This window comes from Astatotilapia calliptera, chromosome 12, assembly GCF_900246225.1.
Source record: "Astatotilapia calliptera chromosome 12, fAstCal1.2, whole genome shotgun sequence".
Classification (NCBI taxonomy): domain Eukaryota; kingdom Metazoa; phylum Chordata; class Actinopteri; order Cichliformes; family Cichlidae; genus Astatotilapia; species Astatotilapia calliptera.
The window spans coordinates 13,541,853-13,569,037 of NC_039313.1; the positions used below are offsets into that span (position 1 = coordinate 13,541,853).

The 27,185-nt window shown below is 39.0% G+C and overlaps 1 protein-coding gene across 2 annotated transcripts in view; it reads left to right on the forward strand.

Annotated features, from left to right (window-relative positions):
* Window positions 1–792: 792 nt before the first annotated feature.
* The window catches only part of fancc (FA complementation group C), a 33,111-nt gene continuing 6,718 nt past the window's right edge, over window positions 793–27,185 (forward strand). Inside the window, exons 1-12 of one of the 2 annotated variants that reach the window (XM_026188825.1) lie at window positions 793–991; window positions 3,126–3,356; window positions 8,729–8,816; window positions 8,952–9,046; window positions 16,238–16,345; window positions 16,444–16,502; window positions 17,089–17,253; window positions 17,543–17,696; window positions 20,927–20,982; window positions 21,090–21,189; window positions 22,605–22,680; window positions 25,817–25,916. In XM_026188825.1, the coding sequence (XP_026044610.1) occupies window positions 3,159–3,356; window positions 8,729–8,816; window positions 8,952–9,046; window positions 16,238–16,345; window positions 16,444–16,502; window positions 17,089–17,253; window positions 17,543–17,696; window positions 20,927–20,982; window positions 21,090–21,189; window positions 22,605–22,680; window positions 25,817–25,916 (1,199 nt within the window). In that variant the 5' untranslated portion in view covers window positions 793–991; window positions 3,126–3,158. Of the gene's footprint in view, window positions 992–2,814; window positions 2,898–3,125; window positions 3,357–8,728; window positions 8,817–8,951; window positions 9,047–16,237; window positions 16,346–16,443; window positions 16,503–17,088; window positions 17,254–17,542; window positions 17,697–20,926; window positions 20,983–21,089; window positions 21,190–22,604; window positions 22,681–25,816; window positions 25,917–27,185 lie in introns of those variants that run through there. The other variant, XM_026188826.1, reaches the window with a different exon arrangement.

The following is a 27,185-nucleotide window of genomic DNA, read 5'->3' on the forward strand; positions in this document are numbered from 1 at the left end:
AGATGCGATCAGGACAATTGATGGAAAAAGTGTGGACTTTATACCAGTTTTTTGTTGTTGTTGTTGTTCTCCTTTATCTCATAGTGGACAGAAATTATTTGTTGGAGTGGCACAAATAATTTGTGTGGCAAATTTGATGCAGAACACCTGATTGTTCTGTAAATAGTTTGAAATGTTTATTTAAAAAAAAACAAAAAACGCCTTGGCTGCATTTTTAGGTAAACAGCTGCAAAAAACTTTGTTTTGAAGAAGTAACTATATAATTAATTGCCCAACATTGGTCATTATATACTGTATTTTGCAGACAGAGAGTTACAGGACTCTCTCCGAGACCACAGACTCATACTCATAATACAAGTCAGAGCTTTATAAAAAAAAAAAAAGAAAAGAAAAGAAAGTTGTGTTTTCAAAATTGGACTTCATGTTATTTTTACTTCCAATAGTGTTAACATACTGCACAGGTCATGAACAAGATTTTTTTTTTCATTCTAAGTGGGCTAAAGCAGTTAATTAAAAGAAGTCTAACATAAATGTGAAGGCTGTAATTTGGTTATATTAATAAACCATGTAACTTGGATGGATTCGATGCTGGCGTGACCACAGTGCACACGTCTAATGTTGCTTACAGTGGTCCAAGGGACCGCTCAGGGAGTTTGTGTGTTCGCTCAGACACGTGAAAAATTAGAGGGAACATTGCTCATACTTCAGTCTTTGCAGTGTGCCGAGGCCATTATCAGATAATATTTTAGCGTTCAGCCATATGACTCAATTTCCCACCTGGCAGTGCGGAGAGGAAGTTCGCGGGTGACGTCGAGCCCAGCCAATTGTCTTCTTCCATACGCGGAACCCCGGTTGAAGAGGGAAGTTCAGTTTGTTTTCATCGAGTCACAAATAGCTTTCCTTCTTCTCCGAAGTCATAAAGAATGATTGGATACAGTTGACTTCTGCTCCGTGGAGATTTTAGTCTAATGGCTATACGTCTCATTTACAGGCAAGTCGTAATTTGAAACTACAGGAGCAAATTGACGTGTAACTGTAGAGTGGTTTAGTTAATTAGCGAACAGCTGAAATACCAGGAGTTGCGGGCTACGAAGGAAGAAAATCAGCGCTGGGCTCATGCAGCAGTATGAAACCGATTGGCATAGGAGTTGTAATTCGAAGTTATTCTGTGTGTTAACACTGAAGTGACAATGTTTCAGCATGTGTACCTAAGTGCAGAGCGGCAGAAATACTGACATCATGTGGTGTGGCGTAGTTACTGCATTCAAGCCGTTGAGCTTCTGTGTTTGGAAACTGACAGGTACAGCTCAATTTGGGGGAGTACCTGCCTTTATTTTGTGTTTTACAATAAATTTAATGATTTTGGTGGTTTAATTATTATTATTATTAATAGATCACTTTGGGAAGTAGCGATGTGTTGCTGAAATTAAAATTAGATTAATGGATTGTCAGTACCAAACTCTCTTTGGTTTCCACTTAGTTTTCAGCTGCAAAAAAAGCATGGCCCTTTTGTAGAAATTCTTTGCGAATTACAGATGAATGAAGATGTTTTGCTAGCTAATATATTAAGTATGAGAATGCTTTGTTGCAACCCAACTAATAAGCCTTTTTGCACAGTTGAACATTTTGCAGTTGGTGAGGTGAAAGTAATAGCATATAATTCACATATTTTTCCACTTATTAAGTTACTCCATGGCCCTTGTTGCTTTGTCTACACTGGTTAAAATGAATAAATGCATTACTTTGTTATTCTAAACTCTTTAACAAGACTAATATTGTGACAGCCCTTCTCAGTTATTCCAAGTGTTTTTAAATATGACATACTTGAGCATACAGAAGTAAATTTGCCAGAAGTGATGTTTGACTGATTTGATTATACTGAAATAATGTCAACAATCTCATAATTGGAACAGCAAACGCAGAGTAACCCAAAGTCCACAAGCTTAGTTTAACAAATCTTCAAAGAAAATATTTGACCAGTCACATCTCGTTCCTGCTCCAAAATGTGTTCAGCCAACACCAGAGCTGCTGACGAGTGTGCTTGTGCATGTACATATTTCTTCTGACATGCATTTGGACCAACAACTTTGTGTGACCACAGTTTTTAGCATGTTCCTGTGCACAGGTAGCTGCCTGTGTGATAGAAATTGTGGGTGACATCATTACTTTTAGTTATTAAGCACGTAGTTCTTTTTCAATTCTACTGTACTGAAAAATGGAGCCCCTTAGACACAAGTCAACAAGGGGTGCTTGTTCCTAATTTGGTCTGGGTTTTTTCCTGCCTGAAAATGAGTATTTATATATTCACATCAGCGAGCCATAGGGGCTTTCCAGCAGAGATGATGGCAAGACATTAAACAAATCGTGTGTAACGACGTGATCATAAAACACAACTCTGTGGTGTCCCACGCAGACCCGTCATTATAGCAAAAAACAACAAATACACACACCATTCTCAGCAGGCTATTTACAGACACGAAACACATCCTCACACACACACACACACACACACCCCACACACGTTTTTTCTCTCCCCGTCTTCATAAAAGGTGAAGAATGTGCTGTTTATTTTTCAGTAGGTTGTCATGAATGTGTGTGCAAGTAGGCCTGATCGCCGAGAGGTTATCATAATCGGATTTGCCTCAATTTATTTTCTGCTTGTTGTAAATTCAGCTTGTTATTGGATTATCCCCCTGTGCCACCTGTGCTACAAAGTTTTGGAACACATATTAAAGAAGAGCACAGCAATAACATTGGCAGATTGAAATTATTAACTGATATATTTGGATTAATGTTTTCAATACAGGGCAGCACGTTGGTGTGGTGGTTAGCACTGTTGCCTCACAGCAAGAAGGTTCTGGTTTCAAAGGAGTTTCCGTGTTCAACACTGTTTACAGGTTAAGTGTCTTGGGTGGCCCAGTTCCACAATACAAAACAGAATTTCTTTAAAACATTTAGAGATTCTGCTAATATGCTTTAAATCATTGCACAAAGTCAAGATCATAAATGTAAAAATAGTATATAAATGAAAGTACCAATAAAAATGATAAAGAACAAATTATAAGATACTCTCTGTGTAATATTTGGATTTTACCTTTTTTTTTTGTTTATCTTTCCACTCTTAGCTCCTCAGTAAATTTTCATTGACCAGCAGCCAAATGTCTGAGCAGCAGCCACTGAGCCAGCCCCTGCAAACTGAAGAGCCATTGCTGAATGACCAGGAGATGCAGTTCTGGCTGGACAAAGCAGTGGCATGGGGCCAGGCTGACAGTCCGGACACGCAGAAAGACACCTGCCTACATATGAGCAGACTTAGGGATTTCCTCCACCAGCTTCTTACACAAGTGAACAGCATGGTAAGCACAAAAAGTGTATAGTGCGGCCCATGTAAACTTTGTCAAGCTGCAGGTATAAGCCTGAGGTGTATGTTTCTGACAAATGTGGATGGTCTTGTTCCTACACCAGACTTCTTAGATGCTTGTTCAGTCTGATTTAATGCTCTGTATATTTTAAGAGGTGTGCTTAATGGGCTCCAAACGCCTTATCTGATGAAATAGAACAGAACAATTAATCAGCTAGGTTGAACAGCCAAGCAGCCATCTGAATAACGAAGCGCTAAGTTAGTTTAAAAATCACGCCCCGTATGCGAGTTCACTCCCTTTTAGAGCCAGGGCATGAACATGAGTCCATCGTTAGGAGCCCGCTAACAGAAGCTGCTCTGTGCTGTGGACAGGCTGTGTATGTCTGGCTGGCAGCACTGCGATGTTGAGTTAGTCAGGTAATAGCCGCACTGGGACCTCCAGTGCTAACCTAATGTATCCCAGTATCAGGTTCAGCAAATTTGGGAAGGGGACAGGATGGCCGCTGTGAGATTTCGGTGTTTCTATATGGTCATTTTGCCTCGTTCCAGCTTTTTCTCCTCTCACGGGTTCTTGTGACCCGCTTTTCTTGCAAAAGGAGTCCTCTCATGAGTCATAGTGTCCTTTCAGGACCTAATTTGTGATGCTATGTACTCCATATGTTTTACCGCAACACTTTGATAATAGTCAGAAACAGTCCCATGTCTGCCTGTCTTTCTTCTTCCCTGTTGGTTTTGGGGTTAGCCCCATATTTTTATAGATATTTTTCTCTGTCTTTCTTCTTTTCCGTTAACATTATTCTGGGTATATGTCATGCCGAGGTGTCAGTGTGTGTAGAATGATGGCACGGATTCAAAGAGAGAGAATGGTATAGCTTAATTGGCTTGAAATCCGTTTTACTGGCAGTTGGCTCATAAAAGACCAGCTGAGGATAGCCTGCTTCTTGGCAGCATTTTACATCCCTTGATGACTTAACAACTTTCTTGTGGCTTATGGTCTGAGATGAAAAATACTCCAAGTTATTGTTAATTTCCAGGTTTACACTTGATTAGAACAGTGGAGGATGTTGCCTTGCATAATGGAATAGTTGCATTTTAGGAGGTATGCGTTTTCACTTATCGAGATCTTGGATGAGAAGACCACTGCTGCTGTCATCTCTATCCATCTGGAGCTGCAGCCAGAAGACGGGTTAATTACCTTAACAGCTAGTGTGACTGTATCCATCACTGTGATGTTGCTATTTTGCTCCTACATTTTAGAAAGGATGAATGAGATTAATCAGCTGCTGAGCTGGGATTTGGGTGAATTTTGGAGGGTGCTCAGCTAGCTGCATTCCCCTATTTCTAATCTTTATGCCAAGCCGAATTTTGGCTCTAGCTTCATACAGTATATTCATTGTTTTATTTTATCCCTGAACAAGAAAATAAGCGATCATATTCACCTCAAATGTCAAGTGTTTAAATATGTGCACCTGCTATCTGTTGTACAAGTCCTCTTTTAAACATGCCTGCTACACTACAGATGCATTATTACATCACTCCTCAAAGGAGTTGATCAGAAAATCCTGGACCACTAAAGTAACATGAAGGGAGGATGTTGTTGGGTGTACTTGTAAACACAAGTATGTAATTTATCACAATATAAAATAATAGGTATCATATCTATGATATAGCAGCCACTCAGTGCATTTAGGAATGTAGGCATGGTCAAAGAGATGTGCTGAAGTCCAAACCTAGCAACAGATGTGTGGTGGATATTTTCTTGGCATTGTTATTTTATATATGTTATATATCGTTGCTGACACTGTCCATCCCTTTATGGCCACAATGTACCCATCCTTTGAAGGGTGCTTTCCAGCCTGATTTTAAAAAGCTCAAATCACCTCAACCTGGTTTCTTGAACATGATGATGAGTTTATTGCACTCAAATAGTCTCTACAGTTACAGGATCTCAATTTAATGGAGCACTTTTGGAAACAGGAGACTTTCATTATGAATGTGTAGCCAAAAAATCTGTGTTAATAGCTGTATGCTACCATGTTCAATCTCTGAAACACCTTGCTGAGTCTCATAATGGAGTTCTGAATGCATAAACAGGTTCAATCTGGTTCTAGCAAGGTGAACTTAATAAAGTGCCTGGTGAGTGTATATTTATGTGATCAACATAGCAACTTTGGCATTTATTGTCAAGGCTATTGCGACTGTGGATCAATGATGTCAGGGACAAAAGTGTTACCTCACTTCTCTATAAACTTGTCCCATTGGCTGTTTCGCTTGTACATAATCAGTCACTTCTGTCTGAGATGTCTGTCCCTAATCAAAACAAGACACATGGATGCAAACCCACTTCACAATTAGGGACATGGTTGACAAGGCTTTGATGCTGATTCTTGCTTTGGTAGTCTTAGATAATTACTTTGTTCGCGATGGCTTATTCTTGTGGGAATTCAGTCAGTGCAGTCACAGAGTATGGTGCTGTTTCTATTGTAAATGAGCAATCCTTTTTAGTTGCACCAGCAGCATGCAAAGGCTCATGCATATGCCCACAGACAACATTTGCCATGGGTTGTTGAGCTGATGGTAAGGCTAAGTGTGTGTGTTAGGCATAGTTGGGGTTTTATAGAAACTCTGGCCTATTATCATCATGCTTCCCATTAATGTTGATCTCATCCCCTTGAATGAGTCAACTCGGTCTCCTTGACAGTCTGGTGATCCTTTTAAACGCATCAGCCTGATGCTGCCTCATTTTTTTCCTCCCCCCACCTGCTTTGAAACTTCTGCATTTGTTTTCTGATTGATTCTGGTGGAAAGAGCACTATTGATGCATAATGGCTTCGAAAGAAATGTTCATTTTCTCTTTTTTTTACTGCTTACTGTTCACTGTAAAATAATATGCAGCAGTATTAGTAACTGCTCTTATGTGCTGTTGATTTAAAAAAAAAACAACAACAAAAAAAAAAACAGGGTGGTGTGTTTTTTAAATGTGCAGATTTATTTTTCTTAAAATACCAAGATAGTTTTTTGTTCCTATTTGTTTTCTTTTGGGTCGTATATCACCAGCTGCTTTTCCCCCCTCCTCACAAAGCATTGCTGTTTGTTGGAAGATTTCAAAGTAGCTCCCTATTAACTTAATTCATTGGAGGCTGCACTCGGCTCTCACTTTCAGACATGGCTGGTTTTTTCATGTTGTTTTGTACACTAAGAAACGTAAACCTTCTTCTTCTTCTTAATAATCCACAGCATGTCTCTTGTCCTGTCTTCCTCCCCTCACCCCAACTGGTCGCGGCATATGGCTGCCCCCGTGAGGCGGCCGTTGTTTTGATTTGGTGCTATAAATACAATTGAATTGAATTCTTGATATCGTAATATCACACTTTTTTAGTCATGTAAACATTTGTACACATTCACACCAGTGTGTGAATGTGTGTGTGAATGAGTGAATGACTGAATGTAGTGTAAAGCTCTTTGGGGTCCTTAGGGACTAAGTAAAGCACTTTACAAGTACAGGCCAGTTACCATTTATTGCGGACAGTGTGATATGGCATAACCCTAGTTGTGGCTGTATCTGATGCACACATTGACCCGGCATGTCCCAGGCATGTTCAATAGGAGACTTTGCTCTACAAGGTTAGTCAATGACTTTAGAATAAACAGATTTTCAACAGCGGATTTCTTTGAACTCTAAAAATAATTCACCAGAGAAAAAGTGATGTAGACCTCACATGCAACAACCTACCGCAAAGTGAACTTGGGCCGGATTTATATCACAAGACAAAACAAAAAAGCGGGTAATTGTTAATTGGACAATTGGAACAATAATCACTTTGTTCCAATTGTCTTTTTTCCTGTAAAAGCTGGAAACTAAAGTCATGCAAAAAACAGAAAGTAGAATTTCTCGAGTGCACCTTGTGTCTACCACCATCTGTACTTCTGTTTGATTGTCTATTGCATTTCCACACACATTTTTACTCAGAGTTTTAGATTTGAACAGAACCCTAGTAAACATCTCTAACTGCCTGTTGATCTGTTTTCCAGATTAATTGTTTGTCATTCAGCTTCTCCAATAAACAAATTATTTCAGCCCTACATGGGAGTGAAGTAAGAGCAATTGTCTTTGATTAGGCAACAGCACGCTGCTTCAATTACATCTGGCATATGTCAGAATCACTGTGTGGGATTTTTCTGCTGTAAAGACTTGCTGTAGAGTTAAATTAGCCCAGAGGTTAAATGTATGATATAGTCTGTTAATATGGGCTGAATAATAAGAAATTTTGCACATGCACGTAAACATGATTCCTGCTCACATGTGCAGACATGCTTGTAAATTTAAGTCATGCGTCATCTCTTTGATCTGTTTTCTGCATGTCGCAGTGCGGGCAATCATGTTGATGTAGTAAACCCATAAAATAATAAGTTAAAACAACAAAAGAAGCGTACACCTGTTTATTTATATGTATTTTCTTTTCCAAATCTAAGCTCAAAGCCTTAGTCTCCAGTTTGAATGAAAATTCTGCCTTTTGCTAGCAAAGGTAAAACTAGAATGAATTAAATTTGTGACAGATATATTTATATTTTGCTAAACTATAAGTTAGGTCTGGATATTGTTAAAGAGCCATTTGTAGAAGTTGTAAAACTAGTTCTGGCCTTAAAAGATAAGTACTGGGACAAGCTCTGCTTTATTATTGTTCATATGAGGGTATCGGCAGTGTTTTTTGATATTCCATTAAATGAAAATGGATAGAAATTAAAGTTATAAGAAGTCAAGTGTAAAAGTCATTCCAGTTCAAAAGCAGCATCTGCTGTTGCTCCAAACATCTCTGGATGTTTTAATTGGCTGTGAGGTGAACTATATCACATGGTCTGTTATTCTGAGCTGGATAAACAAGCACACACACGAGTACTTAAACCCTTACAGGTATCGCACCCTTGACCAGAGCCCTGTTTTGCAATGTGTTCTGTTTTCTGTATCTATCACTGTTGAGTCTATGGAAGGAGTTGTGACATGACCATAACAAAGGAAACAAGGTGATGCGTGAGCAGTATACTGTACAGCTGTTGATGTGTCTGTTACTCAGCTCAGTTCTAATTAGGAAGGATTGTGATTATAAGATTCTTCTAATGTTTAATGTTATGACAAAGTGTTGCTAGGTTAAAAGGATAAATGAAACAGGTGACGAGGTGCAAACATCTGTAATACAGTGAAACAATGAAAAGATATTTCCTTTGTTGTCCTTCTTCCATTTGTGTCATATTTCAATCCTATTAGAAACATATTTCTGCATGTACCTTCCCAGAAGTAAGAGAGTATTGAAAATGAAAAACACGTACAGTATAAAGTCTTTTTTTTCTCTCCCTCTTTCTGCCTCTAAGAGCTCAACAACAGAAACCATGAAGAGGCTGCCCTTCTTAGGCCAGCTTTTGGGTCAGCTGTGCTGGAATCCTTATGTCACCGTGTGTGGTGAGTGGAGCTTCTGGACAACTTTCACTCAATGCTAGTGGGTTTCACAGCCCCAAAACAGATAAAAAGTAATAATGATGGTAATCATTCTCGCATGGTGTATAATGCGTTATGTGGTGGTGTATTTTTTTGCAGATACAAGCAGAGGGCTGCTGCTTGGGTGTCTTTGGGGACTGTACTCAGAGCGTCCAAGCAATGCTGTGGAGAAAAAAGCCAACCAGTGGATACGGGTACGCACTTAGCATTTTAAATCTTTATCAGTGGCTCATTCAGGTTACTAATAAAAGTTGGTCTGACTTTTGATATATTTTGAAGATGGTCACAGTTTTGTATATGGCTCAGTGCTTTTTTTCAGTATATCTGTGACTGTTTATGTCATATAAGTTTAGTGATTACCAGTGATAATTGCAGCATATTCACTAAGACCTGGTGACCTGATATATTTTATTGTGAGAATGTCAGAAAAAGACACAAAATATATTACACAAAGGGGAACAAAGATGGTTTCACTTGAATATGCAGTGAAGATGTAATTCGTGTCTGAAGCCAAAATTCTCAAGTTCACTTCACAAGTTGACTTAATATAGAAACTTGTGGCATGTACTATATGTGTTATAGTTCTACTGTGAGTAGATATCTATCACAAAAAAGGAATCCTGGAAAAAATAGAGGCGAAAGGAACTATAAAATTCTGATATTGTACTAGTTGTTTTTATGCCTTTATAACATTTAGGCATTTTCCTTCCTATTGCCATCATATTAAAACCTGGTGTGTTTGCTATTCATGTTCTAATTCGTTCTGGACCGAGTTGACATACAGATTATTTGGCTGTTACAGATCATTCTTTTAGCAAATACTCATAAAAGAATCTCTCTTTGACTGCCTTCGGGCTGCTGAAGAGATTTTCAGTCTAATATACTTTTAATAGGAGTTTGATGGCCAGCTCTCTCTTTCCTCTCCAATTGGACATGGATGATGAATGTCGTAGATTGGATCTCTGTTTGCCTAAGCTTTTGTGCCCCAAACTGTAAAACATATTTTGAAAGCAAATCAAAATGGACTGTTTTACTGCCTCTTGTCACCAGAGGAGGATCAGCCTTCATATTATAGTTAGCGGATCCTGTTAACTGTGTGTTCTCAGGGCGCACATACAAAGGAGGGAACGGGAACAGAGGGAAGAAAAGATTCTGTGGTGTTCAACTTTGAGAGGGTTCACACAGATGGCTTATGATAAACAATGTGGAACATTCACATTTTTGCCAGATTATCTGTGTGTTAGTATTACTTGGATTAATTTCTCATCTAATAAAACATCCTTTTAATTGGAACAGTGTCTTGGAAGTAAACTTTAAATTTTGCCAGAGGGTCTTTGACCTGCAAGAGGAGAAGCAGAGTGCATGTGTGCATTGTGGTTGTGTACATAGGTGTACGTGAACTATACTAAGATATGAAGATTAATATTACGTTCTCAAATAACAATAAGACTCGTTTATGATTAGATAGGAGAGATGACCTGTCCTGGGTGTAGCTCACCTCTAGCCTGATGACAGCTGGAGTAGGCCCCAGCTCCCTCATGACTTTGAGCCAGTTTAGATAAGGGGTTAATAAAAATGGATAGATGGTGAAGATATAACCACTCAGTTACAGTTACAACAGTTGTAACTTAAAGAATGAACTGGTGCCGTCTACACGAACAGCTAGAAAAACCTATTTATTTATTCATTTATTTACTATCACCCTATCACACATGCATATGTCAGTGTATTGTGCATTGTAAAAAAATCAGATTACACTGGAGGAGTGGAGGACAGAAAGTGGCAGGCCTAAAAAACTTTCTGTAGCAGATGAACAGTATCTAAAAAGTCATGTTTTTAAGAAAGGTGAAAAAACTCAGCTAGCAAAGACCTGACACAAAGGACCCCAACTGAAGAGTGTTAGTGGATGGCTGGCTGTCAAGAAGCCATTCTTGAGGTAGTTGAAATCATTGTCATTATGTACGAAGGAGGTCAGGAGAGAGGTTCAGTGGTTTACAGCCATCTGTAAAACATGGTGGAGGCTTTTCCTAGTAAAGTAATATAAATTAGGGGTGGCTACAGATTTTTTCCCATACTGTAAATAAAACCATAAATTAATCTAGAGACAACTTGGTTAGTTTTTCCAGTTTTTCCATTGTATTTTCAAAGTAATGTAATGCTTGTTCATGATGGTTTGGTAGTAGCTGCACTGACAGCCAGTGCTGGGTTCACTGAGGTCATTTCTAGAAAAATGGTTCACATGTATTGTGTACTGTGTAGCACTTGAAAGTACAATAACATAACATAACCACCTCTGTAGCTGCTCCTCATTGTCCTTCTCTTGTCCTCAAAAGGAGCTTCCATTTACCGCAAAAGACGGGAATAACGGGAAGAACAAAAAAACCTTTTCACCGCAACTCGGCCCATCTGGGAGAACAGGGCAGATGTATGGTTTTAGGCCAGAGATGGTCTGTCTCCGTGTCTCTCCCCGTGTCTGTGTTGTGTTGGGCTGACTGTCCTGGAATGCAGAAAGCAGCCTGTTTTCTGTTAGCCCTGTCTGATCTTGCTCCCCAACATTGTTTTCTTGCTGCCTCTGTAATAAGCTGAGTTTCTGATGCTAAGTGGCACCTAATTTTTTTTTTTAAATTTAATTATTTTTTGTGCATGTTTGTGCATGCACATTTGAGTATTTGCACTAATATGTGTGTTTTGCCTGCCTGCTACTGTGTGTAATGTTAGTAGCCATATATTTCTATTTTTATTATTAAAAAAATGATAGTACTTAAGAGTACTCAGCCTTTTCTCCCATGTGTCTTTGCCTCACCCCTCCCTGTCTGCCTCTTTTCCCCACATCTGAGTGTTCTGACTGGGTTTGAAGAATTCCTGTTATAGCTGTAGGCTATGTCAGATAGTCATTAACTCAATTGGTCTGTTTCTCAACATCCTGTACTTGCAGAGAGACCACACAGTGCTGCACTACCATGGCATGAGCTTTGAGGAGATGACAGATAAGCAGAGCATGAGAGTATAATATTAGAGGGACAGAAGATGAACCGTTTGATATCTTAATCTTTGATGTCTATCTTTAGTGACTCAAACAGAGTGAACCACAGCTTGGCCCTGGAGCCACAGTGGCTACTTCACTTTTAAAACATATTTCTTATTATTGGCTAACACTGGCTCCTTTTATGTGTTTTTATTTGAAGATGAAAGTAGCTTTGTCTCCATTTATCTGATTCTTTTTGGGTGTCATTGCCCGATTGACTGAGATTCTCTTTTCCATTTCTTCCTTTTATTTATGAGGAAGAGTTTTTCATCGTTTCATCGCTTGTTTGTTTTCTACTTGATACACAAACAACATATCTAAGCGTTAAAGACTGTGACTTTTAAATGGCCACCAACAGACACATGCATTCTCATGTCAGAATTAATAATTATAGAATTAATAGAAATAACTATGAGTAGGGCTTGCAAGAATACTGGGCATGTAAAATGAATATGCACCTGACACTTTATTAGGTACACCCATTCAGCTACTTATTAACAGAAATATCTCGTCAGTTAATCACATATCAACTCAATTGCTTTAGGCATGTAGACCACCTGCTGAAGTTCAAACTCAGTGTCAGAAAAGGGAAGAAAGGTTGATTTAAAGCCTCTTTTCCATTAGTACCTACTTGGTTTGACCAATTTTCTATTATAATCGAGTACCACCTAATGTACGTTGTCGTTGTCATAGCAGTGCTGCATAGCATGGCAATCGGTGGCATGCAGTGTGACAACGTTTTTTTAGTGCCTGCTCGCATCGCTTGGAACAACAGCCGAGCAGGTAACCTAATGGAAAACCCTGGAAACCTTGGTGATCCATGGTGAGTCAATCAGAGGAGTTACTAATGGAAATGGGGCTCTTGAAGTCGGATGGGCTGGTTTGAGTATTTCAGACACTGCTAATCATCTGGGACTTCCCTGCACAACCATCTGTAGGGTTTAGAGAAAATGTTTATTTAAAAAAAAAAAAAAACTATACAAAAAACTAGGGACAAGTATCTTGTTGATGTCAGAGGAAAATAACCAGACTGCTTCAATCCAGTAGGAAGGCAACAGCAACTCACCACTCAACATTTCTTATAACCAATGTGGGCAGAAGAGCATCTCTAAACGCACAGCACATCAAACCTTGAAGCAGATTAGCTACAGCAGCAGAAGACCGCACCGGGTGCCACTCCTTTTAGCTAAGAGCAAGAAACGCAGGCTACAGTTCACACTGGCTTATCAAAACCGAACAGCAGAAGATTGGAAAAACATTGCCTGGTCTGATGAGTCTCAATTTTTGTTTAGAAATTCTCCCAAACTCAGTCCAATAAAGCACATTTGGGATGAAGCGGAAGGGTGGGTGGATTTATAATTACAATTAATTACCAAAAGCACTTTGTCATACTTTTCCCTTAAAGTCAAAAGTTAAAATTTAGAATAAAGGAATATAATTAATGTTATTTTGTCTACTTGCTAACGATTTTGTTTTTCTTTTCCTATCATAGCATAAATCATGACCAATGTGTCAACAAAAGGGAAGCTCAGTCTAAAAAAGAAGCAGTGCATTGAAAAGAATCAAAAAGCTAAAACTATATCATAAAAGTTGCTGAATTTAAAAGGGGTGTTTCTTGTAAAACTTTTATTTTCAATCTGAGTTGGCTACATGACACAAATGATTTTTTTTCAAAAATCAATGTCTTAAAATGTCCATATACACAAGGTTTATGGGGTCAAAAGTGACACATTTGGCCATTTTGGTGGAAAACTTAAATTGCTCTTGCTTCTTTCCTGTAGCTGTCTTTGTGCCAGGTTTGAGGGCAGTTGCTTCTCTCTTTATTATTTTCTATAATGAGCCTTTTTTGCACTCTTATCCTTCATTTCGTCTTCTTTTTTTGTCTTTGCTGTTTTGACCATCTGAGGTTATACTTCAGTCTTTCTTTGGTTTTGGGAGAATTCAGTCATGGCTTAGTAATTGTTAACAGACACCCATCAAAAACAACCCAAGCCTTTGCGTTGTGCATTTTTCTACATCCTCTGTTTTAATTTTAGATTTATGGAGGGATAATTTCTATGGCAGCAATGGCAGTCAATGTCCCCAAAGCCAACTTGGTTGCTTATGACTTTTAAACTGCAGCCATCGCAGTGCATTCCAGTGTCCCTCTGATATTTCTTCTAACCAGCCTCCCTTCCCTCTCATTCCCCAGCCTCACTGTGCCTCCTTACCAAGGGTGGGATAAGATTGATCGGGTTTTTTTATGCACTCAATGTGCAGAGTTTGAGGGCTCTCAGATGGTAGTTATTGGGTTGTTTTTTGCGACTATGTGGAGGGTAAGCATCTTAGCGTGTTGTAGGGCTTTGCCAAAGAAACCACACATCCTCACCAACAACGCTGCAGCATCCCTACATTGGTTTCTGTTTTTCTGCTTCACTTGAGTTCTTTTCTTTATAAATTGTGCTCCAAAGTCTCCTTTTCTCCTTATCTATTGTTAAGCGCACACTGTTTGTAGTTTTAGGGGATTGGTTATTTGTGGTATAGATGTTTCTCTGTTTTTACTGCAGCTCTATGTCTAGTGAAGATGTGAGGCTTTGGCTGTTTCTGTTGGATCTCACTTTCCAGCCTGCAACAGTATGTCAAATCTGTGGTTGAGTTGAGGGGATTTCTAAAGTTTAAATCAATCTCTAATTTCATGTTATGGATCTTTGAGTTTTCAAGCACTTCTGAAGGAATTCTGAAGAATATTTTTGTCAAAAATTCAGCGTATCATTCACGAGACCACTGAATGCTGTGTGGCATCACTTTTGGTTTTTAAATGCCAACACTGAAAGTAAAAACAAGGCGATATGTCTCAACGCTTCTTCTGCTGTGACATATTTATTAAATATTTTGAGAAATCGTACATCTTGGCAGTTTTGTTGTTTTATTGAAAGCGGTTTGAGAGTTACTCATGTAGCATTGTGCCTTACACTATGAGCATTGTGTTCCCTCCTGTTGTTCCTTGATTACGACCAGCATTTTTTTGAAGACCAGAATCAGCTGAGTTTATTAGTCTAGTTTATCAGTGTATGATGAGGCCCCTTTTAAAAAATTCTCGTAAAACACCAAGGCCCTCTGTAAGAAGGAATGTTCATCTCTGAAGTTGCTCATATGCTGTCCATACAGTCTCACTTACTGGAATACCTTTTCTCCACTCATGTGTTTCAAATGATGTGATGCCAGTAGAGTCATCCTATATTCCAGTAACTAATTAGCTTTGATGTTATGGATCTTAGGGTTTGGAAAATTGTATCAAAGTCTTGTTATATTGTGATGCACGTACAGTCAAAAGAAAAAAAAATCACTGGACTCTGCAGTCCTGTGAAAAACTAAGTACACCCTTTGATTCATGAGCTTGCAGAACAAGCTTTACCAGCAAAATCTTGAAGTAATCATTTCTCTGGGACTTTATCAGTCTCTCACATCATTGTGGAAGAATTTTGACCCACTCTTCTTTACAGCATTTCTTTAATTCATTGAGGTTTGTGGGCATTTGTGTATGCACAGCTCTCATAAGATCCCACCATTGCATTTCAATTGGATTGAGGTCTGGGCTTTGACTGGGCCACTGCAAAACCTTGATTCTTTTCTTTTTCAGTCATTCTGTTGTCCATTTGTTTCAAGTGTTTTGTCTCATCATCTTGTTCCATCTTGTTCCATTACCCAGTTTGGGCCAAGCTTTAGCTGTTGTACAGACTGCCTGTGATTCTTGAATACTTTGGTATACAGGGGGAATTCATGGTTGACTTGATGCAAGGTGCCCAGGTTCTGTGGCTGCAAAACAAGCCCAGATCACCACCTGTCCATCACTGTATTTCACAGTTAATATAACAGATTTAGGCTGAAATGTGATGTTTTTTGTTAACATCTTTATTTTTTGTCTCATATACAAAGGACATTGTTCCAGATGGCTTGTGGTTTGTTCAGGTGAAATTTTGCAAACCTAAATGGCGCCATCTTTTTAGAGGCGTAAGGCTTTCTTCTGGTAGCAGTTCTAAACCAGCCATGCTTGTTCAGGCTTTTTGTGATTGTCCTTTCATAAGCTTTAACATTTACATTCTAACTAAGGCTAGTAGAGCCTGAGCTCAAGCTCTTACACTTTTTGGGAACTTTCCAGAGTATTGAGCAGTGGGTTGGCAAGGATGTCCGTTCCCGAGAAGATTCTGTAAACACACATTTGAATGGTGCAGACCACCAAACCAATCTTTTATTAGCAGCACCTGATTGCTACTTGCGTTCTTAATTCCTATAGAAGCCATAAGGGTGTTTCTTTTCCACATGGCTGTATGCATACAGTACATATATTTTTCTTCACATTGTGTTTTCTGGCCTTCCACAGAAAGTATTGTGTCAGCTTTCCACAGAAGAAGATGAAACTGCAGCACAAGCGTTAATGAAGTGTACGGGTGTACCAGCTAAAGAGTACCACCTTAAAGTCCTGAGAAAGGTATTATTGCTTTGTTTCTGTTGGTATCATTCATTACATACAAAGATATTGAATTTAACATGCTTTATATGTAAACTGTGCTTTGACTGGCTTTTCAGAAGGTGGCGCTGCTGCAGGAAAACGTTGGACAAAGCTGCACATTATTTAACAGTCAGAGGTAAATGTGAAAAATAAATAAATAAAATATGTAGACCAGCTGGATAAGTGCCATTCATATTTCATCAGTGGGTTGTTTTGTTTCTTAACGAAAATGTTGTAAAATGGTGAAAAAATTAATCATCATAGTTTATATAAAACCTTCTTGAAACTATCTTTAATAAAGGCTAATAAAAGTATTTATTAGCATTTATATACAGCAGAGAAAATAACAAATCCTCACAGTTTAGATCCAGGGATGGTGATGTAATCAGTCATTTAACATCATATTAGCTAACTCTTTGACTAACTGCTGCCACTCTAGAGGACACTAATAGATAGCTTTTGTCAAAGTTGTTAGTATTAGCTTGTAGAATGGTTAGTATAATTATGTGTGCACTTAAAATCACATTTGAATCCAACACACTGTGAATTTTTAAATAATAGGATGTGTGGAAAGGAGGACTGAAAATAAAACTTGAGCCTGGATGGATTTCTGTCTTTTCTATGATAATAGCAGAGTTGTTTATGTTTAACTTGAGGTAAAGTACTGTGTTTCATTGTTCTGGTAACAGTGACAATAAAGATCTATCTTATCTTCCATGTAGGTGTTCATGTGACAGGATTGTGGATATATCAGAGGCATGCATCCCCATTGTCACTTGTCCCGAGGCATCTTCTCTCATTAGTCTATTGCTACAGCGGCCGGTGGCTTGTGTCACAGAAGGTCTCAGTGAAGACTTTCTGAATGCTTTGACCTCTGCTTACTCAAGGTAGTAAAGTATTAAGGGTTTGAAGCTGAATATTTTATGACCTAGTCCATTATCACATTGTATTTACTGTACTATATTGAGCATTTTAATTGTTGTATTTTATAGATTGGAGCATTACATAGGCAAACAAAGGGCGATTTCTTGGCTCATATAGTTGAGATGTAGAAAGGATTTTCCCAAATGTAACCTGGAATTTTATCTGATTGTGATATACATGCATCTACAATATACACAATATTCACAGCTGGGAATATACATCCAGTGATGTAAGTTATTCTTCTTTTCCCAGGCAGGGTTTGGCATTGGAGGAGCAGGCCTTGGTATCTCTGTGGTATCACAGCTTTTCCAGCCTGGAAGAAGCAGTCCTCAGTCTGTTGCAGTCTGTTATAACTACAGGGTTAACACCACAGAAGCTAGAGCAACAAGTAGCACAGTCACTGCTGGTGGGTAAACGTTTGTTTTCTAGTTATTTTCTACCTTAATTCTGCAGTGTACAAAACGTCAAAAAATACCCATGATTCTCTATCAAAGCCTGAGTTTGAAACCCAGACAATCAGTTATATTGTAAACTTTGAACATTTGAAAATTAGGAGCTGATTTAAAATACATTTGAAACAGTTACATCTAAATCGTACCTGACACGATTGTTGACTAGTCTGCTGGGCTATAGATCAAGTCTCATCTTTTTTCCCCCATCATTTACATTTTATAGCAACAATTTGGCAATACTATTGTAGTTCATGACAGTCACAGAAGTGCCAAAAAGTTTTTAAAAAGTATACGTGCTGTATCTGAAGAGCCGAACTTATGATGAAATACGAGTATCTAAGGATATTGTTGTTTTATGTTGACAGAGTTGGAGAGAATGTGCAGAATGTTGTCCTGTTGTACTATGAGATTTTCTGCAGTTTTACTGCTGCATGAATTGGCCTCATTTATTCATATATTGGTGATATACTGCTGCTGTTAAATTAGTTTGTTATGCACAAACTTTGACTCATCTGCCCTGAATTACAGGGGCTCGCATGAGAAATCATTGCACACTCCTTATGTGTTAAGCTGCAGTTTTAGCTGCTTCTAATATAGGCCTTGCTGCAAAATTTTGCTGATTATAATATGCATAATTCTGGGAAACATTCCTTTGCTTTTTTTGGTGACTCTTTATGGACTGTTCTTGCCCGGCTAACACCAGTTGGCTTTGCGCTGCATGGGTCTCACATAATTTGGCAAGCTCTTAACCCCATCTCACATCATTTGGCCTGTGCTACACAGCCTTTGCTGTGCCGGGTAAGTACGGAGCTCTCTGTCGCTCGAGTTCTTGGCCACTCCTAAGTTCATATAACTTAAGATCATGTCCAGTCAGAGGTGATTTTGATTTATAAATTGTTATGACTGGTTGATGAAAATGACGTCCTCGTTGCTGCAAAGTGCTCACAAAGTAAAAGCAGTGAGTGGTGTTCTTTTTTTTGGGAGGAGGGGCAACAGAGGCTGCTTTTTTTTTTATCCCACATTTAAAACTTGTTTGCCAAATTAGTGAAGCCTCAGTGAGATGTAAGGACAACAATAATAATTAAGTGTGTCACTGAAACAAGACAATTCGAGAAAGCTGTGGAAAAACACTGAAATTAGATACAACAGTGCCAACCCGAATCTGGATGTGTGTCTAAAGCAGACATTTTTTACACATTGTTTGTGCCAAACATCTGTACACAACAATAAAATACTTGTGTGCGCGTTATGAATGGCATCCTATTTACCTAGCCCTTTGATTGCACTCCGAGTGGAAGTTATAAATGTCAGTGAAACTCAAGACGGAAACAAAATTTGACCTGTCATCTTGCTCCAGTTAACTTGGATAAAGTTTGTCAGTTGTGTCACTCTTGTTTTCACAGAGTGATGGTCTACTTGAGCTGTGTATATAACAAGGTAGCAAAGCACACGTTCTCAGTTTTAGATAGGGACATGCTTGTTTGCATGCACTGACACTGCATGCACAAAAATGTGCGTGTCTGCTAACTTCTGGGTTAGATTCCTGCTTCTTCCTCTTTAGTTTGCAGGGACTGCTTTGATGGAAAGTTTTATAAACAGTTGAACTAACTTTGTATATAAGGGATGTAATTTTTGCCTGTTTATTTCTCTGCTCCGGATTTACAATGGCATGTTTGTATGTTTGGGAACCCCTGGACAGATTATTCATGTATATGTTAATGTCTGTTTGCTAAAGGGGTTGTACTTTACAAGGTGTGCCTCCACTTTTGGTAGAGCTGTACGATCTCTGATTTTCATCACCTTACACACAAATATATACATTCAGATTCGTGTTTCGTGCATGTTGAGTATACAATGTGTAATATTCTGTCGGGATACAAATAACGTGAGACATAAAAGCACACTGGATTGCGTCTCTCCTCAACTCTTTTGCTCACTTGTTTAGACTACATTCAAAAATGGGAACCATGGAATTACTCTTACATTCCTCATTTCGGCTTGTCCCACCCCCATGTGATCCAGTGAGAAGCGCAGGCCCAATAACAATAAACACTCACTTCCTGGGTCTGACTGCCAAAAACAGAATGTTTGTTGTGTGCTGTAATTGACCCTCCTTGAAGTGTTAGTGGTAAGGTATGGAGGAAGACGCTAAAAAAGTCCCATCTGTTTTTACTAAGGCGGAAACCATGACAGTTCACATGCATGCATGCATGTTGGCATGCAACCCACATAATATGCAGATGTACACTGTTATACATAAACTCTATGGAATTCCATACCCGTGCAAACAGGCTGGTTAATGGTGTCTTCTGAACTGAGAGGAGAGAAAAGAAACACACATGTTATAAAACTAAGAATAAAATCACTTTGTTACAAGATGTTGTAATTACACCACATAAACACTTGGCGGTGCTGTTTATTTCTGTGAATGTAATTGGTCTCATAATTTGGCGCTTTGTGTGGTTAAAAGTCTGCCTAAACTGGTGGAAATGCAATTTAGCGCCCTATTTATATAATCAAGTTCTAACCTATTAGTGTTTTAATTCAAACAGTGAACGGTGAGCTACATTTTTTTTAAAATACTGACACAAGTGGTAGCTCTAAATTGGCTATGTGTAAATTAAATAAGTTAAAAGGCTTACTCCTATCTGCATCCCTTCTGTATCATTCCACTAGCACATTATTTTGCAGGAATAAAGCCATTTCTCCCCCATAGTGAAGTGCTTGTCCTTATATAAGATGGGTGTTGGGTTGGAGGATAATTAGGGACTAGAAAATATGAACAGTGCAGCTGTTAAATTTTTGTGCTGGGGCGTTTAAGAATGTGTTAAATCCAAAACACATGATGAGTGCATTTAAGGAGGAGATGAGAAAGTAATTGTGTGTGGGGGTGTTTGTGTGTACGTGAAGGAAGGGCTGACAGAGTGGTAAACTGAGTGTTTAATGAGGAGAGAGTGAGAACAAGGATAACTGAGGCTTAAAAGCAGAATGTTTCTGGGTGATTCAACAGTGACACCTTCTGGTCAGTATTCTGGACAAACATTCAAAGTGGTTTAATGGGAGCAGGTATTTATTGTCAGTAATTTCTGTATGGATTGGATTGGTAGGGTTTTTTATTTTTTATTTTTTTTATTTTTTTAGCATTTGTGAAGTATTTAAATTTTTGTGTGTTTCTGTGTTTCAGCCTAAAGCTTGTGCTCAGCACTGCTCAATATTCTTGGTTGTAAATGACATCTTTAGGTGAGTTCTGGCTGAAATATGTTATGTTTGTGTAGAAAGTCAGTATATATTTCTGGTGCTTACTGAATATTACAGTGATATGCTGTTACTGAACGTGTACTTTGCAGGTCCATCCTTAAGCAAGCCGAAGGAAATGAGTCTGTTAAGACTCTGGTCCAAACCTTTACCAAGTGTTTCCTGAGGGAACTGGCACTGCTGAAGCCTCAGGTCAGCTACAATAAATGCATACATGTTTGTTTCTTGCAGCACTGCAAACAGTCATTTGACTAATAGATTATTTCAGTCTATTCATCTCTAGTTTCTGAAAACATTTTGACAAAGGCTTGGATTTGCAAAGTTGCATCTGAACAAACCACAACACTTGCAACACTGCAACAATGTCCTTTGGACATTTGAGACCAACATCGAGATATTTGGCCATAATGCACAAAAAAAAACAAAACACAGCAGATCAGCACAAAACCTCATACCAAGTACGGTGATGGAGAGGTGATGATATGGGCTTGCAACAGGACAGGGATCTCAGTCACAGCGGAAAATCTGCAATGGAAGGGAAAAGAAGAGAGTCCAGGTGCTGCTCAAAGTCCAGTCAAATTGTGACAGGACCTTAAGAGAGTTTTGCATAAATTATTTGCCACAAACTTCACTCAGTTAAAGCATTGTCATAAAAAGAACTAAATTTCTCCATGACAATGTGAGAGCCTGTTAAAGTCATACAGAAAATGATCACTTCAGCTTATTGCTGCTAAAGGTGATTCTACAAGCTACTGAATCACAGTTTTTCAGCAGGCCGTATGGAGTCCTGTGAAAACTTTCTCTTTCACAGGATTGTAGGTGTCGAGCAGATTTTCTCCAGTGATTCTTATCTAGCGTGGAAACTAAAGAAAGGGTACTTTTAAACCTGAGGGTTATACACAAACACAGCAGTCGACAAGCAATTACCTCTAGAGCTGCAGGAAAAATCACTTACTTGATGAATCCTCCACTTTATTATCACTTGAACTCCAGCTGGGAACCTGCTGCTCACACCTAACACAGCACATTTCACACCCCTGCATCATAGACAATGAATTCACATCATCAGTTTGCAGGTAATAACTCTGTACAGATAAATGTGGAAACCACTGTGAGCTCTTACACTTCTGTGTCACTGTGTACTTTCCAACTTTTGCTAAAACTCTCAGCCCTCAGCTGACACATGTTCTCTGTCACTGTTTGGGGAGCATTCATCCAAACAGTTTGTGGGACTGTAAGGAATAATCTGGCACTTACATGTCAGCCATTCCAGAAAACAGATGTGTTACTATGTAGGGATGATGTATTATCTGCTATGCAGCTTTGTGAGTAGAGCGTTTCCTTTCTTTTCACCTCTATTAACCACTAGATGGCAGTGCTATAGTGCATTTACAGTGGCCTCGATTTTAATGGCTGTAGTCACCCTGCACAAAACGCTACCTATTACACGCTACATTACACATTAGCACCAACTGTATCACTGTTACACAGCCTCCCATTCAAAATGCCATTTTTCAGGCTTTCAGAGCACACTGATGCATGAGTTGAAGGAAACTGTGATTTACATTGATGAAGCTGAGGTAAAAATGTGCTTTGTGTTGTTTCAGACAAGCATATCTGTGAAAGCCTTCTTCCCACAGTCGCCTTCAAGTCTGCTGGTTCCCCTCTTGACGATGCCATCAGGTCAGTGTGCAGACACACATGTTGTGTGCGTCATCGTCTGCTTTTGGATGTTTCACTCTGACACTATGCACAAAACCCATCACTGTGAAGAAGACCGTGATTAGTTACGCTTTATCACTGTGTAAACAGTTTTCCTGCAGCAGAATGAACGGTCTTTTGTGCGTCTTGTTCTTGCTAATCAATAGTAGTTAGTTTATAACTATGAAGCCTTTTATGTCAGACATGAAAAATGGTGATTTGAAAAGAAACGGAGGCTTAGGTGTCAGTGCCTGTGTTATTGGGATAGCTGTTTTCCTGTTTTTTATAAAAATGAACAAATGAAAATATGGGTCATCATACATAAACACACAAAGCATTTTTATTTGTCTTATCAAAAAGGATCAGTATTATCTATGCTGGATGTGTATCACTGTGCTAACAGTTTTTGTGTTTGGGAATCTTTACAATTAAAGAGATGCACAGTAGGTGAGTGCAGGAGCAAAACGGAGCAGTAAGCTTATCAGTGTGTGCCCAGACTGGCCTGTAGGCAGGAATGATTTACATGAATGGAGCCATTTAGGGACACGCTGGAGCCCAGCCAGAACTCAGAGTTAATTATTACTGTGTGTGTGTGTGTGTGTGTGTGTGTGTGTGTGTGTGTGTGTGTGTGTGTGTGTGTGTGTGGTGAAGGGCAATTTTTCACCAGGGACTGAATAGAAATGGTACTGAGAAAAGTAGAAGATTTTAGGATTTATTATGATTCGTGCCCTCTCTGAAAAAGCCACGAATTACATTTTAGCATTGCATTGTTAAAACACAGCCTTGGGAAAAAACTTGGATCACGCTGACAAGTATTTGAAATATTTATTCAAGTTTGTTTGTCAACCTCAGGTGTCATTTGGACTGCGTTTCTGTGAAAAAATTTGGTTTGCGGTGGGAAATCTATTTTTTACAATGCAATGTGAAAAAACTATTTTAACAGCAGTTAAAATGAATCCTGAAAAGCACAAGAAAGTAATCACAGTTGGGCCATTTCTGCTTTGAAATTACACTCATTGGCCACTTTTCAGGTACACCTGTTCAGCTGTTTGGTATTGGTATGCAGTTAGAAATGGTCAAAACAACCTGTTGAAGTTCAAAACAAGCGTCGGAATGGGGAAGAAAAGTGATTTAGGGCAGCGGTCCCCAACCTTTTTTGCACCATGGACCGGTTTATGTCTGACAATATTTTCATGGACCGGCCTTTAAGGTGTCACAGATAAATACAACAAAATAAAACCAGTACCGGTACCAAAAAAAAGAAGATTTATTGATAACACACGGGAAAAGACTCAGGGAAACAGAGTTAAGGATAAAAATAACAATAAAAAACGATTAAAAACCCTGAAAACCATAAATTTCACACCCGAGCCTCAACTCTCGTGGCCCGGTACCAAACGACTCACGGACCGGTACCGGTCCGGGGGTTGGGGCCCGCTGATTTAAGGGACTCTGGATGTCATATGGATTTCAGAAAATGTTCCAATGAGATTTTCCCACACAACCATCTCCGGAGTTTACAGAGATTGGTCCAAAAAAGAGAAAATACCAAGTGAGCAGCAACTCTCTGGGTGAAAACGCCTGTTGATGCCAGGAGTCAGAGGATAATTGCCAGACTGCTTTGAGCAGATAGGAAAGTAACAGTAACTGAAATAACCACTCCTTACAACCAAAGTATCTGTGAACACACAAAACATCAAACCTTTAAGCAGATGAGCTACAGCAACAGAGGACCACCCTGGGTCCTATTCCTGTCAGCTAAGAAAAGGAAACTGAGGGTACAGTTCACACAGGCTCACCAAAATTAGATAACAGAAGTCTGTAAAAATGTTGCCTGCTCTAATGAGTCTTGATATCTTCTGATGACTGCTTCCAACAGGGTAATGTAGGGTAATGTGAACGGTTGTTTTGTTTTGTTTTTAAACATGACTGTGAGTGCACTGTACTCTTCCACAGTCACCAAATCTCAATTCAGTAGAGCACCTTTTGTTAGTTTCCATGAGTTGTGAGCTCGAGTTTTTACTTTTGTAATTTCAGTAGTTTTGTTTTCTGATCCTTGTGTTGGATACCTCTTGTATTATCTGTGTCTCTACTTTAGTTATTGATGACTTTAGATTTATTAGTTACCTTCCTGCTCCTTTCCTTACCTCAGGCCTGTGATTCTTTGTGTTTCTGTAAAGAGCTCAGCAATAAAGCTCCCTTTGTGAGATTACTTTTGGTCTCTGGAGTCTTGCATCTGGGTCCACTCCCTGTCTACCACACATCCGAACCGTGACACCTGTGGGATGTGGTAGAAAGGGAGAGAACCATCTGTGATTTGAAGCGAAAAATCTGCAGCTATTGTGTGATGCGATCATGTCAATATGGACCAAAATTTCTGAGCGATGTTTGCAGCACCTTGCTGTATCTGTAACACAGAGAATGAAGGCAGTTCTCAGCTCAACACTAGCAAGGTGTACCTAACAGAGTGTCCAGTGAGTGTAAATGTGCAAGATATTTGGAGGATTGTTTATGTATTTTACTAATAAAAAGCTTAACTATTATCTTAGCTAAATATAATTATATTATCTATTTTAATATATGTGAACATGCTTTTTTTCTGGTAATATGATAAGATTTAAAGATTTAACAAATCTAAAACGAGGCTGTCAAAGGTATACAAATATTTATTGGTTTTGGTCCTCTTATCCGTCTATTTCAAACTAAGGGAATAAATTTATCTATGAAGATCTCTTTTTGGATTCAGTGAAACTGCTGTGCCATTTTTGCTGTATTTTGACTTTCAATAGACCAAATAATTTTCCCGTAAATGTAGAAAATAGCTGGCAGATGAATCAATAATTAATATAATTGCTGGTTGCAGCAGTTTGCGGTGTTATGGGGAATTAAATGTTGGAGTCACATTTTGATTCTTGGGTTATTGTAGTGCTACATTTACCACACACATATTTCAGTAATATAACTTTTCTAATAATAATAATAAACTTATTTTTCATTATTCTTGAATGGTTAGTTCAAGATTGACTTAATAGTTAGCTTTGGATCAGTGGATTGTAAGAAGCGATTATTTGTGCAACAAGCCATCATTATGTCATTAAATCTGAATCTGTTCTTGCAGAGATGCCTCAGGGGGCTTGGAGAAATCACCTGAACTGGCTGAGCAGCTCATTACAGAGACTGACAGAGGAGGAAGAGGAGGGAGACGGCAGAAGCACCAGGTTAGAGTGAGAATGGCTCGCGGAGAGAATGTGTTAATGTGTGCCTGCTTCCACCACCCTACTGAATGCCTGTGCGGTGTTCTTATTTCCATTAGCTCTTGTTGAGGGGGTGGTTAGTCAGATATTTTTCCCTTGCCTCACAGTACAGAGGTCCTGGAGGAGTGCGTAGCTTCTCCAAGCATTCATTAGAGGCTATTAGCTTAGGAAAGAGAGAACTGTGGAGAATACAAGTGAGTGGGAAAATGAGTGGAGAAGAAGTGGATAGAGTAGAAAAAAGATATAACGAAACAGAGAAAAGTAGACTATTTAGTCTGGGATTCATGAAAAAAGAGAATAGGGGTTTCTGATTAAAAGAACATCAACTAGGTGATGTCGTGGAGATGGAGACGGATGACTTGATGCCCTTCAGCTGCGGTTTTTAACAGGGCCCATTATCCCCACTGTCGCCTCATTCTGGAGTTGAGTGCAAAATTCCCAAAACATTGTTCGGAGCCAGCGGTGGGAAAGTAGTGTGTTGTGTTGCTCCAAGCAAAGTTGCAGCTGCCAAGGCCCTGCAGAGGGCTGCTGCTGTTCCTATTTGGAAGCCAAGTGGAGAGAGGGAAGATGAGGAGGAGAGCTCTAATGATGGTATTAGGGAAATCTGAGAACGAGATCCTTATCGCTCTTCTGACTTGAAGTCATTCTTGCTGTTGCAGCTGTGAAGCTCTGTTCGCTCTGTTGTACCACTTTGTCTGCCCAAATCTCAATTTCTTTGCCAATATTTCTTCTTTCTCTTTTTACTTTTAGATTTACGGTTCTCATTTTTTATAAAACATTAATCTAACGAGAAGCAGCTTGCCTACAATATGAACTTGTCTACGAATGATGAGAAAATACAGAGAATATTGATACCTTTCAAGATCATAACCATCAGCTGATTGGTTTGGACATCAAAGGACATCAGACCTTGTTGCTAATTACGCAGAGCCCATCACGAATCGTGATGGCTGAATGAAGGTTTTCTAGTTTTGTACAAATGTAGTAGTTTGAGGTGTTGTTTATGATGCTCATCAATAGATCAGACAATGACTTAGATCTGCATCATCTGCATTTAAGTCGCTTTGATCTTCCATTGATCCTGTCAATGGGGGTGTGCTAATTTCCATGGCAGGGACTCAGTTGTGGTTCATTCATAAAGTCCTAATGAGTCAGTTGACAGCCTGCTATCAGAGTTTTTTTTTCTGCTCTACACTGAACACCAGATTGTTTTAGTATAATTTTGCTCAGTTG